This window comes from Protopterus annectens, chromosome 7.part0 (genome assembly GCF_019279795.1).
Source record: "Protopterus annectens isolate FY-2018-M chromosome 7.part0, PAN1.0, whole genome shotgun sequence".
In the NCBI taxonomy this organism is placed as follows: Eukaryota; Metazoa; Chordata; order Ceratodontiformes; family Protopteridae; genus Protopterus; species Protopterus annectens.
The window spans coordinates 1089737806-1089753428 of NC_056739.1; the positions used below are offsets into that span (position 1 = coordinate 1089737806).

Consider the following 15623-nt stretch of genomic DNA (forward strand, 5'->3'; position numbering starts at 1 on the left):
TAGCCTCCAGTTTGGCTATATGGTTGCATCTCTCACATGTGTTGGAATTTGTTGGGAGGAGGAGAGAGTTGTCTGTGTACATGAGGCAGTTGTAACATTGCCTCAAGATTCCCAGATTCACCAGTTGGACCGGAGAGGAGATTGACAACTGACCTTTGGACATGCTAGAATAATATTGGGAATTCCTTTATAATTGAAAACAAGGGCCAATGGGGAGTGATGGTGTAGTGCTTTTAATTTTTAGTGCTGACTTATATAATTGCTTTAGTGAGCAAGTGCCAGGTAACTTAAGTGCAATGTGTTACAGGTAACTTAAATGCAAAAACGACAAACAGTAATGTACTTTCAAGTGAAACAAGGAAATAAGTACAGTAAGCAATGCAGATATCACTAGGGATCCACAGAAGCACTGAGAAGCCGCATTTTAGGTGGAATTAGCGTTCCAGGGAAATAACAAGCAAACAAACAACAAGCATACAAACAAAGCTAGATTCAGCAGGCCTGGATCTAGTCTATGCCACAGCAAACAAGGTGTACCAATTTCAGTAAGAAACAGTTCAAATATGCAGGCACTATAAACCTTTAACCAGAAATTCCCAGCTCAGAAGGGCAGAGTCCAGCCTCTCCTCCCATAAGAGTGCAGACCACGAACCTTCTTAATGTAAAATAACTGGCCTGAAGCCCAAGTGCATAAACCAGAACTAACACACTTTAGGAATAACAGACACTGAGCTCTCAATCAGCAGTTCCCAACTTAGAAAGATGAAAGCTATCTGTCCTGCCACCGCAGTGCATGCCACAAACCTTCCTAATGTAAAATAACTGGTCTGCAGCCCAAGTGCTTAATCCAAAAGACTTAGAATGATAGCTACACTTTAATCAAGTTACTACCAAGCAGTAATAAATACAATTGAATACTTTAAAGAATGCCTGGATTAGTGCTCAAGTTATACAAACAAAGCTAGATTCAGCAGGCCTGGATCTAGTCTATGCTACAGCAAACAAGGTGTACTGATTTCAGTAAGAAGCAGTTCAGATATGCATGCACTATAAGCCTTTAACCAGAAATTCCCAGCTCAGAAGGGCAGAGTCCAGCCTCTCCTCCTACAAGAGTGCAGACCATGAACCCTCTTAATGTAAAATAACTGGCCTGAAAGCCCAAGTGCTTAAACCAGAATTAATACACTTTAGGAATAACAGACACTGAGCTCTCAATCAGGAGTTCCCAACTTAGAAGGATGTAAGCTACCTGTTCTGCCACTACAGTGCAGACCACAAACCCTCTCAATGTAAAACAACTGGCCTGAAGCCCAAGTGTTCAAACTAAAAGGCTTAGAATGAGTTACACCAAGCAGTAATAAATACAATTGAGTACTTTTAAGATGACGCAAAATCAAAATAAAGTAGGAAGAAACACAAGTACAGTAAAAGCAGATGAAAATTTTTTTTTTTTTTTTCAGAAAAGTAGCAAAAGCAGTAGTAAATACAATTCTCATGCAGTGCAAGCTGGCACACTTGAATATGTAGCAATATTAGTCCACACACAGCTTGAAAAAATGTAATTAAATTAAAAAGGACTAAAAGCAAGTGCAGAAAGGGTTAATTAGGTAGAATGCAGTAAAGAGATGGGCCTGGGGGAGTGTCTTAGATCAAATCTACAGTGGGGCGGGCACTGAAAAAGCCACCAAATTTAAACTACAACCAAGAACTGGGGGGGGGGGGGGACAGTTTCAACACAGATGTGAGGAATGTGCAAATTATAAAGCCAAAAAATATATAAATATATACTGTTTTCTCTCTCTCTCTCTCATACAGCAGATATCTAAGCAAACAATTTAGCTCTATAATACAGAATAATGCAGAAAAATATACTCAGCTCTATATATTTGCAGATAGTTCTGTAAGGCTGTCTCTCAAACTAAGGTTCCAGTTTTTTTTAATACTTTAAAGTGGTTGATCATCTGAAATATCGACCATATGGTGCTCGATATTTCAGCTGCTCGATCTTTTCATAGGTGACCTGCTATATGTATTGCTTCTAAACAGCTCACCTACCAGACCTCTTTCTATTTAGCAAACAATGACTTATGTTGCTTTCTTGCAGTCATTTTAAAATGTTCCATTTGCTTCTTCATGATCATAAAGACTATGTTGTTGTACATTACTTTCACATTAGACAGGGCACATGTAAAATAAAGTGACATATTCCTTTTGTTTATATTTGATCACAGCTCGCAACTGGATATCACAGAACAGTTCTTAGCAATCAAGACTATTATGTTGTCCTTTGTGTTTCTACGGTCCATACTACCAAAAGAAGAAGCACCACAGTGTATCCAACTGCCCAAATAAATCCTGCAAGCACGATGAAATAACATACTGTTTATTACAAAAAACAAAAAATCACATTGTTTTTTTTAATAAACAGTACTTTATTTCAACGTGCTTGCAAGATTTATTTGGGCAATTGTATACACTGTGGTGCTTCTTCTTTTGGTAGTACGGATCCAGTTTGTGTTTGTGTCTTAGCTTTGTTTGTTTCTACAGTCATCTATATTTTCCAGGGGCATAGTTCATGTTATGATGCTCCTGTATGCAGTATTTTACTACACTCCCAATCAAGTACATGACTGTAAAGCATGTTGCTATATGGTTACCTATGAAAAGATTGAGCAGCTGAAATATTGAACACCATATGGTCGAGACCATATGGTCGATATTTCAGATGATAGATCACTTTAAAGTATTAAAAGAACAAAAAAAAAACAAACAAACAAGAAGACGTTACTGCAGGGGCAGCAAGCCCCCCTGCAACCCCCATGAGGGGGGCTGCACCCCCCACCCCCTACTTAAATATACCAACTCCGAGATGGCGCTACAGCAGGGAATAGGAATACTTCCCATTCTGCACTGTATTGTCGGTGTAGCGCAATCTCCGAGTTGGTATATTTAAGTAGGGGGGTGGGGGGTGCAGGGGGCTTGCCCTCCTGCAGTAACATCTTCTTCTTTATTTTTTTGTTTTTTTAATACTTTAAAGTGGTTGATCATCTGAAATATCGACCATATGGTGTTCAATATTTCAGTTGCTCGATCTTTTCATAGGTAACCTGCTATATGTATTGCTTCTAAACAGCTCACCAAGTGAAATATTCCTCTTGGTTATATTTGGTTATCTTGACACTTTCATGTATTATGAAGCAGTGATTATGAAAAATTCAAAACTATGACATAGGTACCAGCATGACTGATCTTCTGGGGTTCTGTTAATTAAGCTGTAACAGAGCTCTACTAGTAATAGGCTATATATAAAAACATTTTTTTTAAATTTCAAAGCCATTCACTTTGCACATCTCTGCTGTCTTACACATTAAAGTGCAAGATGCCACTGCATACCCATGTTCATGCTAATGTGATTTAGAATTACTTCCCAGTCCACTAGAAAATTATACTCTATAATTCTCCTGTTTTCACACTATAGAGATGTGTCTCCTTCTTCTGTGTTTGGATAAAAAGTGTTTCCTGCTTGTTTCCTCGGGATCAAATGTCTTTCAGTATGTCTAACGATTGAGGGCAATATTTGCTCATTTACCATAGTCTTCATCTAACCTAAGCCAGTCATGTTTAATTTCTGTGTAAGACAAATTAAGTTAAAAATAACTGAATGAAGTGTAATAAATAGGAAAATGAAGTGAGAGTAATATGAAAGGGTAAGGTATTATCATGAGGGTATACTTTAGGTCTTAGGTGTCAGACTGGGTAACTCAATGTGGCATGCATTACATTTTTACAGAAGCAATGACTGCTTAATTTGTGGCAAAGACAGCAAGAAACATATATTTTGGATGGCCACCTTACAGGATTACAACACATACACACATGTGGTGGGTACTGAAATGTTCTTATTTCTACAGTTTTTCTTGTCAGTGTATAGTGACGACAGGAACAATCAACATTCTCTCAGCTTGTGGAATTCATATGAGGTAGTGGATGTTTTATCATAACACTGTAATTAATGCATTGAAAATTAATAAGTGACACATAAAATATTCACTGAAAAGGCACACATTATTTAAAATATTCACTGAAAAGGCTTTGCCTTTTAAATATATTGTCCTAAATATAGTTCTGTGGTTAGCCAGAGTTAATAGAACATGGAACATTTATTCATAATATCCATAAAATGATTCACCCGATTTGTGTATAGCGGTAATTGTTTAATAATACTGAAAAAGAAAAAAAAACATGTTTCTATATTACTTCAGTACTATTTTACAGTGTGAAAAGGTGTCATTTAGAAGCTTATAACCATTTTTATTCTTCTGTTCTACTGTAATAGTTATTTCCTTTTTTAAGCTAACATAGAAAGTGATTTAACAAGATTGCCAAAATAATGATGATGGCGTAGACATTGTGAGTATTAAATGAGTATGTGTGTTCCTCTATTTTTATGAATCCACAGTTAGGACACCTAATTGTGGAATCAGTGTCTCATTGCCCTCTCAACATGTCATGCTCAGACGCAGTCTGTTAATTATATCTTCTGTCAACTACAGAGTAATAAATACCACTGATACTTAACAAGACCTATATCACAACACAGTGGAAAACAGGGAAGGAACAAATGTTGTCATCCTGGCCAAAGGCAAACTTTGAGACCACGTACGCACAGGGCCCACCTGCATAATTAATTTTGCTTTATTATGCGCTTAGCCCTGATTCACATTATCATATTATCAATATCAGTTAGAAGAGACAACTACACAAATAGAACAATATCAAAAGTCTGAACAACCACAAACCAACTGCGAACAAAGACCACTGAGAGGCAAATGACTGAACTCCACACTTTTAATATAAAAAATTAAAAATATATAAAACAAACAATACATGTGAAGCACTTTTTGTCCAGCTTAGTAGCCAGAGTTCATCAGACCTGATGAAGTCTGGCTACTAAGCTGGACGAAAAACGCCTCACATGTATTGTTTGTTTTATATATTTTTATTTTTTTTATATTAAAAGTGTGTAGTTCAAATGTTTGCCTCTCAGTGGTCTTTGTTCGCAAATAGGACAATATGTTTTATTTATTTTGTAAACTAAGCAATCACAAGCATATCATTTTAATAATGTAAATTTCATAGTAGACATCACTCAAAAGGCGCTATTCAAATCCCAGCAGACCAAATATGAAGCAATGTATTGTAACATCATGAAACTTTGTAGATTACTATATCTACAAAGCTCAAGAAATACATTTCTTTAGCCTTTCAAATTAAATGTACTTTTCACAGCCAGACAGTTTAAAAAGTTAAAATTATTTCATCAGCATCTTTTCCTTCCAACTGATAACTATTTCTGAAATAAACAGATAATCTCACAGGAGAACAAAACTAACGACAAACCATAAAATCCTGTGGCACTGAAGAACAACCCAGATGGTTTGTATTTAATAGAAACCTTTAATACTAATAACTAATTTTGTTTATTAAAGGTTTCTATTAAATACAAACCATCTGGGTCAGATTTCAGTGTCACAGGATTTTTTGGTTTGTCATTTCTGAAATATTTTAATACAAGAATAACTCCATTCAACTGTGCAGTATGATTTTAGTATTTTCAGACAAAACATTTCCAACTATCCTTTATAAAAATGCAGTCTACAGCATTTGGACCATAACATTTCTACAGTGAACCTGAACTAATCTTGCCCAAGTCAAAAAAATAATGTGTTATGCTCCTCATTTAAGGAAAAGGTAGTGGTCATAATTTTACTACATGCAACCATAACCTTAACAGTTCTTTACTTTTTTCATGGTTTTTATGTGCATGCTTGTCAGCATTTTAAGAATTGACTACTTACTGAATTATATACACTCAGTGGATAATAGCACCACCTTTATTACTTTATGTTTACATTCTATATTCTCTCCAAGAAGATCAAAGCTGGTGATTGTCCTAGTAACCCATTGCACATAGTGTGTAGTGACCTTCTTTTATTTTATATTTTATATATATGTTTTATTTTTTTTATTTTATATGATAATTACAAGACAAAGTATTCTCTTTAATTATCAAATTAGTGACCTGAAGCTATTATTGTTGTGGTAATAATGTGCCATTTATACAGAAAAATTTTCATAAAAACAATTAGGCTAAGTTACCTTAAGCATTGGAAAAGGCAATAAACACCTTGGTATACATAATCCATTAATGTTATTTTATGGTGATGAAATATCATGCTTACTTTACTGACTATGATTAAAACAAGAGAGTAGCAATTTGGCAATGCAACAATTTGTCCTTTTGCTTCAGATTCATATTTCAGAAAGCAAAAAACAAACTAATTCCATTTTCTGATAAATTTACTTTTCATTTTATTTCATTTCATTTTATTTATATGTATTTACCAGTGTAGTGCACTGCTCAATAATGACAATTTCAGACTCAGCCTAGGTGAAATACAAAGCATTTCACAAAAAAATAGTTTCTAAAGTGGGTCAGTCTTCAGTGAATCTTGAGAGAGGTGAAGAGACTCAGAAAGGAGGCTGGTTAAGTGATATGATATATCCTGTGTTGAAGCAGGAGCATTTGTTTTGGATGAAGAAGTCTTTTTGAGATGCATTCTAAATTTTGAATAAGTGCTGATTTCCTTAATGTAAATGGGAGAACTTGTCAAAGAGTATGTGCCTGAGAGCTGAGAGAAGAAAACATGTACAATGCTGTGGAGCTTGGTTCTAGGGGTAATGAGAGCTGATATGGCTTGTAAGTGGTGTCTTAGGCTATATCAGGAAGTGTTTTCATGAGTTCTAGCTGCACGGTAAGTAAATGTGTACTGTTGGAGTAGTTTGCAGAGTTGGGATCCTAAAAGTAGGTTAGATCTTTGTTTTATGGGTAGCTATTTAGCTTTTCAGGGTGAGTTTGTAATGAATTGACAGATGCTGTTAGAGATAGTCTGGAGTGTGGCAGTGTTTTTCTTTGAGGCAGATATATAAATTTGGGAGTCCATATTCAAGTAGAGGAAGGAGAACTCCTTTGCCACTAGCTTATCTGGCTGGTAGGAATAGAAAAATGGAGATTTTTGTTGCCCAGAAGAGGAGGAAGTTTATTTTTACTCTCACTTTGTCTATGTGGAAATTAAAGTTTAGTGACTGATCAAGCCATGGCCCTAGGTATTTTAAGGTAGAAGTTCTATCTATGTAATGGCTGTGTAGGTCAAAGATTTACAAAGAGCTATGAGCTTGGTAAATTTTCTGTGGAGTTCCAAAAACCATAGTTTTGGTCTTGGTGGGGTTGAGAAGTATTTTATGAGCCATTGGTGGAGCTCATGTCTTCTGACTAGAGCTGGCATTGCATGTTAATGTGAGACTGACCTGATCAGTAAATGACCATGTCATCAAAATAGAGACAAATGGGAGATGGGGAAGGCCACAAAGAAGTTTGTTAATGAATATAGAGAACAGGAGGGTGTCAAAAGGGGATCCTTGTTGTACACCTTTGGTAATAGATGAAGATTCTGATTGGGAGGATCTTATTTTAACTCTGAAGTGTCTGTCAGTGAGGACGTTTTTTAAAAAAGGGAGTGGTATCTGGACTAATACCAATTGCAATTAGTTTGTTTGGAGAAGATAGTGGTCAATGAGGTTAAATGTCTTTGTCAGGTCCATAAATAAGGTAACATTAAAGAGACCACTATCAGGGCTCAGCAGGATGTCATCAGTTAGGGACCAAAGTGCTATCATAGTACTTTGTTCAGGTCAGAATCCATGTTGTTTGGAAGACAGCAGGTAGTACTGACAGATATATATACAGAGAGAGTTGGGTGTAGACTATCTTTCCAAGAGGTTTGCCCAGAACTGGGAGGATGGGGAATGGATGGAAGTGAGAGGTATATTTTGGGTTGGTTTGCTTTGTAAGTGGTTTAATTAGATAAGTTTTCTAAATCTGTGGCATGATGTTTTGTGTGAGACATAGATTACATATATGGGTGAGAGGAAGACATGGATGCCCTCTGCAATCATATATGAACCAGGTTGTTAGAATGTCAGGTAGAGTGTCAATGGAAGTATTTTCATGTAGAAAAGAGACTTCTTTGGGATGCATGGATTTGAAATGTAAGAGGGGGGTGAATGATGGTGGGGTTTTCAGTGCATGTTCTGTGGGAGGTGTGGAACTTATTGATGTGAGATTGCTAATTTCTTTAAGGAAATCTTCTGGAGAAAGTTTTGTTGAACCATACTGAAGGAGTATTGGAATTATAGATGATACTTTGAAGGAAGTCTTTGGTGTTTTTAGGCCAGAGAAAAATATTTCTGAGTCTTAGTAAAAAGAGTGATCCTGACAGTGGAAGCTAGGAAATATATTTGGTCTGATTACTGTGGGGTTGTGGTGGTGATTTTTTAATGAGGAAGTTATGCAGATTGAGATAATACATAGTGATATGAATATTGATAGTATATGTCTTTTATGAAGATGTTTATTATTGGTTGTAGGGGGTGAGTGATGTGAAAAGGAAAATACCTAGAACATGGTAAGTTGTAAAAAGAGGAACATTTTACTGATCAGATATGTGCTGCGTTTCTACATTTTTAAATAGTAAGCAAAACCAATGCTCATAAGTAAGCAGTTATCTGCAATTCCTCAGATTTACAGTGGCATTCTAGAATTCTACTGGATTATGCAGTCACCGTGCTTTACACAGATGAGTGAATAATGAAATCAAGGCTATAACTATTTTATAAACAGAACAGCATGCAAGAAAAGATGGCCAAATTACATTCTTCTCTTAAACATGCAGTCAAATAACAATAAATGCAGGAAACAAAATGTAGACTTCTGTTATCAAAACAAGCATTTAACTGTATGAAGTTATATTTTAAAGTAAGCATTTTTAAAAAAATAGGGAATTAAATAATCTTTTGAACAAATTCTCAAATACATATTCTTCTAGTGCCTAGTCTTATTATGCAATTGTGTAAGTAAGTATCATTTATCAATTTACTTTTCTACGTGTAGCTATCCCTCTATATTTACATCAAAACACTTTCATAATCTTAGTATTTCCTTTAATAGCCTGCAACCACCTAACTCTTTGTTTTACCACACAGAAGAAACTATAATCTAACATTGCAAATCATCCTTAATGGACAATCAGCTAATCATCCTTACTGATCCTTCCCACCCAAAAAAGAACCTTTATCATAATGCTAAATAATGTTTATGCCATTTCTCCTGCCATCTAATTTATTTTTTATATTCATCATTACAAGCATCGAGATTACTCAACACTGACATCTATTCCACTTTTGGCTTCACTACAATCCCATTCCCTAATAAAAATGACTAGAGAATAATGCATTTAAATGCAGCAGCCATGCAGGACTATGCAAAAGACACACTTTGTAGCCATAACCGAATCCTAGCTCAAACTTCCCAATAGCATTTCATAATGTTTCTTCAAATTGTACCCTGCTCCTTAGGATGGACCCAGTGAAATGTGCAGGAGGAGGAGGGTTACTTCTGATAATGGGCACAATTCCCTTGCATCTTCTGGTTTCCATATAACTGATCATAACCTTAACTGAGTTATTTACAATGGCATTATCATTAATTCTATGCAACTAAATACAACCATTATGTACAAAACCCTCATTGACTATAAAAATATAGGAATGCTACTTTCTCCTATCCTCTCTGCATTGACATATGTCACTTCATTATTCTTAGGCACTTTTAAATATACTGAGGTGTTCTGAATATTCTTTTCAAGCACACCTTTTTCACAGACTACAATATAACCACATTATTCATTCTCCACTGTGCTTAAATATTACTCTGGAAACCATTTCACAATTGGCTGATTATTAAACAATATTCCTTCTTACTTTTTGACACACAGCAGAAGAACATTGCAAAGTCCAAGGCCTAATGACAAAATCGTACCAAGCCCACTACCAACCATATAAAGAATCTAAGAAACTGACAACCAAATCTACTTTATTCCCAGTATCAAGTGTTGCCTCCTGAATAACTAACAGTTGTACCACAAACATCTTTAAACTTAAAACATGCCGACACTGAGCATGTCAGCTGTAGGCATTTCATAAAGGTGAGCGGAGCACCATATGTCCCTGCATGTGTGCTCATGTGTATGTGTGTATATGTGTCTGCGCACCTCTCTCTTTTTCTGTATGTATATATTTCTAAAGTCAGCATTCTACCTATTCATTTTCAAGGACAATGTTCTTTAACAACTCGTTTTTACAAATTTATGTATAGTAACAGCTACCCACCAACCATAAGCAACTTTAAAGTCAGCACCTGCACAATTCCGCAGTCATCATTATAACCCACTCATCCTCTTTGCTTCCATGACCAAAGTCTTCACTTATAAACATCCTAAAATTTGCCCTGCAGTTCCTTGCCATAAAACATCAACAACCTAGTCAGTTTATTATCCCCAAAACAGAGCTTAAATCATACCAGTTTAGACAGACAGCTTGCACATATTTTAATTTTCCTTAACCAAACAAGGACCATATTCATCTGCCTTACCCATACTATAGTAAACAAGCAAGGTATTTGTCATAATACATACTTCCTCCACAGCTAGTCTGGCCCATATTCTGTCAATTCAAACGCAGTGCTGTTTTAGTAACAGACGGCATTATTATCCTCTGAAATAATACTACCACTTCAAGTTGTAATCATGCATCATTTTCAACATTTAATTGTTAAAAGTTTTGTCTGTAGTATTAATTTCAAGTTATGTATATTGTGTTACTTCATTTGTATTTATGACAAAATGGTAATGGCTGAGATACAAACCATGGTGACCCTGTCTATCTACCCACCTAGCAAATAAAATAAAACAATAAAATGTAATAATCCATAACAGAATTGTGGGGTACAGGGAAATTTACTCATGACAGGTGGCATGATGTAATCATTAAGACAAAACTTAAGTGATTAAATGGTTAATATTGTATTGAATAAATCCTACAAGAAACCGCATCCCCAGTTTGATGGATGACAACTTCTTACTCTTACATAAGGAAAATAATTCTGTATAACTATTTACCATAGTTTGTTTAATAAATGTTCTAACCAGAAGTAAAAGTGAGATTCAGACCCTAGTTAAAATATTTTGGGACCAGCCACCTTTTCTAATTTTACCTGTTTCTTTATGGCATTGATAGTTAATCAACAAGGCACGACCAACTGTTTTACACAGCAGAAAACTCAGGGATAAATTACTGGTGTTGTATAATCAAACATTTCTATTTCAAATGTTTTCTGTGACTTTTTAGGAAAGAAAGAGACTCTTGGATTTCATGTTGGTACTTTTCAGGAAAGACCAGTGTTATTGTGCAATATATAATTTTAGTAACTGCATCAGTAGCTAATCAAATCTTCGTGATTTGCACAGTCAATATGCAATTTAAAAACTAAGAAGACTGAATGAGCATAAAAGCAAAAAATGCTGAACTGAGATACTACACAGAGAACATGAATGATGTTTTTACTGACTCCTGAACAAATAATTCATTCCTAATTTAACATTTTAATGGCCATAGCACTCAGTTTTTATCTTACCATTTTTTGTCACCAATTTGATGCTGTTGTACTTTGTATCCAAAATAAGCTTCTTTAGACCCATGAATAATTCTTGGATTTTTGGTATCAATGTTAAATGCAGAGTTGAGCCCTTTAAAATTAAAAACAAATAACATCAATTCATTATGCATGAACAGAAGAATTTGAAAAGAAGAATTTCATTAATATAGACAGTTAAATTATACTGAATATCAGGATGTGATATATGATATTTTCAATCAATGCCAAATAAAATAAAAACACATATCTAAATTGTAGTACAAAGTTCTAACTTGTCCAGCAGATTCATCAAAATAGAAAAAGTATCTCAAGACACCCAAATATCAGAGAATATGAGCATGGTTCTTTAAAAATATTACATTTTTCAATAAAAACTCAGTGCAATAATTTCTACATCTTCATATTCCTTGTATTTCTTGATTCATATTCTGAGCCATATATTTGTAAACATATTAAATATAATAACAGTTTTGAAAAGCCTTACCTCCAAATTTTGGCAGTGAAAAGACTATCTGCTCCACTGTTCCACATTTTCATCAGGCAGCTTTGATTTCTATTTTCTTACTGGCTTGTTTTAGAACCAATGAGAAAGTGACTTTGTTGTGCTGTTCATTGGACAAAGGGATCAATTATTGCACTCCTCATTGGTCAAAGGGTCAATTCTAAGTATACCTGGACCTTCTGCACCACTGAGTTTCATTGAAAATGGAGCCTAAAATGCTCTTAGTACTTGATTTTTTTTTTTTTTTGCTTTCAATTTGCTTGCTCATTTGGAGTGGAGAGATCAGGATAAGGTTTTGAGTCAGTGAAGGACTGACAGTGATTATATGCTAGCTACTTATTTTGTTTGCTGCTTGCATTGTTGTGCATTCAGGCACAACAGATGGATGACAAGGGAATATTAAGAAGACGACTATGCTTGTGGTAATATGAAGACCTGCTAGCTGTCACTGCTCTGAATGGCAGTGAGAAGGTGTTCCCCACTATTTTAAACATCCTATGTCCAGTATTGCCTTGAATGGAAGAGCAGCTCTGTAGTCTACTAGGTTATGTAACTTAATTGTGGTGGAGCCAATGATGACTTTCATTTGTTACCTTTACAGTGGAAGCTATTGTAGAAAAGCTCAATTTGAAAATCTGTGCTGGCAATTTAGAGCTTCTCTGAGTGTCACAGAAAAATAAGGATTGTGGTACCAGTAGAACAATATTTACTATTCAATGCTTTCCTTTTGGGGCCTTTAAGGTTATGGGCAAATAACAGAAATATATGCATATATATTTGCCAACTATGTGACAGAGTAGAGGACATATGAGCTGTTATGCAAAATACAACATAAGTAGTATAACAGAAGTAAAGAAGATATTTGAAATTTTATATACAAGCATGTTTACAAGCATAAATATCTACAGTTGCATGAACTGATATTTGAGATAAGGGATTTGATTTTAAATAATGACAATGGACATATCAGACATAAGATGGTAAATTTTGTAGAAAGGGATGGTTCAGTGAAATACATGGCATAATTATCTGTCTAGAATGACTTCACATGCCCTTAAGAATCAGATAGGGTCTCAATTAAGCTTTTGTGACATTGATAGAGTTATACTGATCACATTTTAAAAATTGCCTGCCATATTCCCTGTATCATTAGCAGTTGTCATTATTTATGATTAGACCATTTATGCTGTAGTCCTGAATTATGTCTACGAAACTTTTTATGAGGTGAAAAAATAAGGTGTTCCACATTTGGCATGTTCTTGAAAGTTGCTGTGGTCTGTGTTTCACCCAGGCTGCTTAACATATTGAGAAACACCAGTTCCAGTTAATTCTTTAGAGTCATTCTTAATCTATGGGTGATAGCCTAAGGTGTCATGTCTTTCAGTTCAAATTGTATTAATTTATTAAGAACAAACCTCCCCCTCTGTGATTTAATTGGCCAAGCTGTCAGTCACTGTCAAAGAGTAATATATTCAGTTTCAAAAAGAAAATAGTCGGTCTCCAAAACCAAATCACCAGAAAATTAGCAAAAGTTTTACACATGACAGAAACTACTGAAGTATCACAAATGTGTGGTACATAATAACAATGTACTTTGTTGGAAATCTCTGCCACCAGACCCAACAGAAAGACCAAACAAAGAAGAAGCATATTTAAGTCTCTAAACTGTAACTAGCCTAGTAACGTCACCAGACCTTGCCTGTATAATACTCCACAAATAACCTTGCAAAGTCTTACAAACTACATGGGAAAGTCATAATTCATCTCATATATTCAAGTCAAGCTAGCAAAGCTATAGAGTAACATGCCAAACATCCCTCCAACATTCATCATTAAAGGGAAATACTGTATTAAGAGATCAACAAGTAAAACATAAGAAGGGGACAGGAGAGAGGGTTCTGAGTCTGTGAAGACATCAATGGATTCAGTAATTTAATCATGTTGTTGGTATCTCACACAAATTTACTATGACAGTTCTTCTTTCATATTTTCACAATTACTTTGCTCTTTGGAGATAACACCAAGCTATCAGTCCAAAGGCTGGGCTAAGGTGTAATGCTACATCCTTTGGGTTGTCGTAGTCATGGTTGTCATCACTGGAATCCAGAAGATAGATAAGGAGTCCAAATTTCCTAATAAATTAAAGATGTGAAAGATTCATTCCCCCCATTAAGCTATTTAAACCGATTTAAAAATTTCCGGGTCCTGAGCAGTTTTTAACCAGTAACAAAAGTCCAAACTGGAAGTAAACAAACATGGCTGTCTTGATATTAAATAAAAGACAAAACTTTTATTCAGGTACAAACTAGTGAGCACTTTTGCGCCTCTTGGCACTTCTTCAGACAATACAAACACTGCAAAAATCTCAATAAAAAGGGGTTGCCTCACCCACATTATTTCACAGCAACCAACCATATATCTGCAGCAATTAAAATGGCTGGTTGCTGTGAAATAATGTGGGTGAGGCAACCCCTTTTTATTGAGATTTTTGCAGTGTTTGTATTGTCTGAAGAAGTGCCAGGAGGCAAGAAAGCGCTCACTAGTTTGTACCTGAATAAAAGTTTTGTCTTTTATTTAATATCAAGAGAGCCGCATTTGTTTATTCCCAGTTTGGACTTTTGTTACTGCATTTTGCTTTTTTTGGGAGAGCTTCATTCCCAGCTGCTTTTGGATTTGTGTTTTGCAGTTTTTAACCAGACTGAATGGTAATTTTCTGTACTTGTTCTGAGGAAACTTTTACCTTCTTCTAACAGCTTCACAATGTTTTAGTATTGTTCTGATATTAAGTGACAGTTATATTAGCTCATGTTAAGTTTGTAATTTAAACATGTTTTAATGTAGATTAATGTTATTTAACTTATTTATTTAGGATCAGGTTCATTTTGCCATAAATTACATTTTCTAATTTTTCTGACTCACTAGCAGCTCACTGTCAATATTTATTTGTATTAGGTTTAACTATTTAAGATTTTATTTTAAACTGGCATTAGATTTGAATTCTCAGGAGACATTTAGAAAAGGGGAGTTGGTATGGTTTTTTAATTTATTTTCTAATGCATATATTGTTTTAGCTTACCTGAGGCAAAGAGGGTTTTAGAGTAGTGTTTCTAATTGATTTGGGATTTCATTCACATTCTGATCATGCACACAAAATATATGTAAAAAGATACATATTTGGAGAAAAAATATATGACTTTATCACATTTTGAAAACAATTTAAATCAAATTTAAAAAAAATCTTAGAATACTCGATCAGGAAACAAAAGATGTAATAAAAAGTGTCTGATAGTCGTGTGTTTCACATGAATGCTACTGGAAAGGTAGAAAATGAAAAACGAAAGGACAATCCAAGTTTACCCAAATATAACTAAGAACACTTGGCCCTTGAGTCTATGACATGGAACATATGAGATATATTTACTGTACGTGTCTTGGGGATTAAAGTATTTGCTTTTTTTGTGTCATCCTATATGCCCATATGTGGGTATAATATGGACAATAGAATCTTAA

General features: G+C 35.0%; 1 protein-coding gene across 1 annotated transcript in view; it reads right to left on the reverse strand.

Moving 5' to 3' along the window:
• ITGA11 (integrin subunit alpha 11) overlaps positions 1-15623 on the reverse strand; it is a 1670941-nt gene that overhangs the window by 1407660 nt on the left and 247658 nt on the right. The window contains exon 2 of the mRNA XM_044077667.1: positions 11591-11702. Within this exon, the coding sequence (XP_043933602.1) occupies positions 11591-11702 (112 nt within the window). The remainder of the gene's footprint in view (positions 1-11590; positions 11703-15623) is intronic.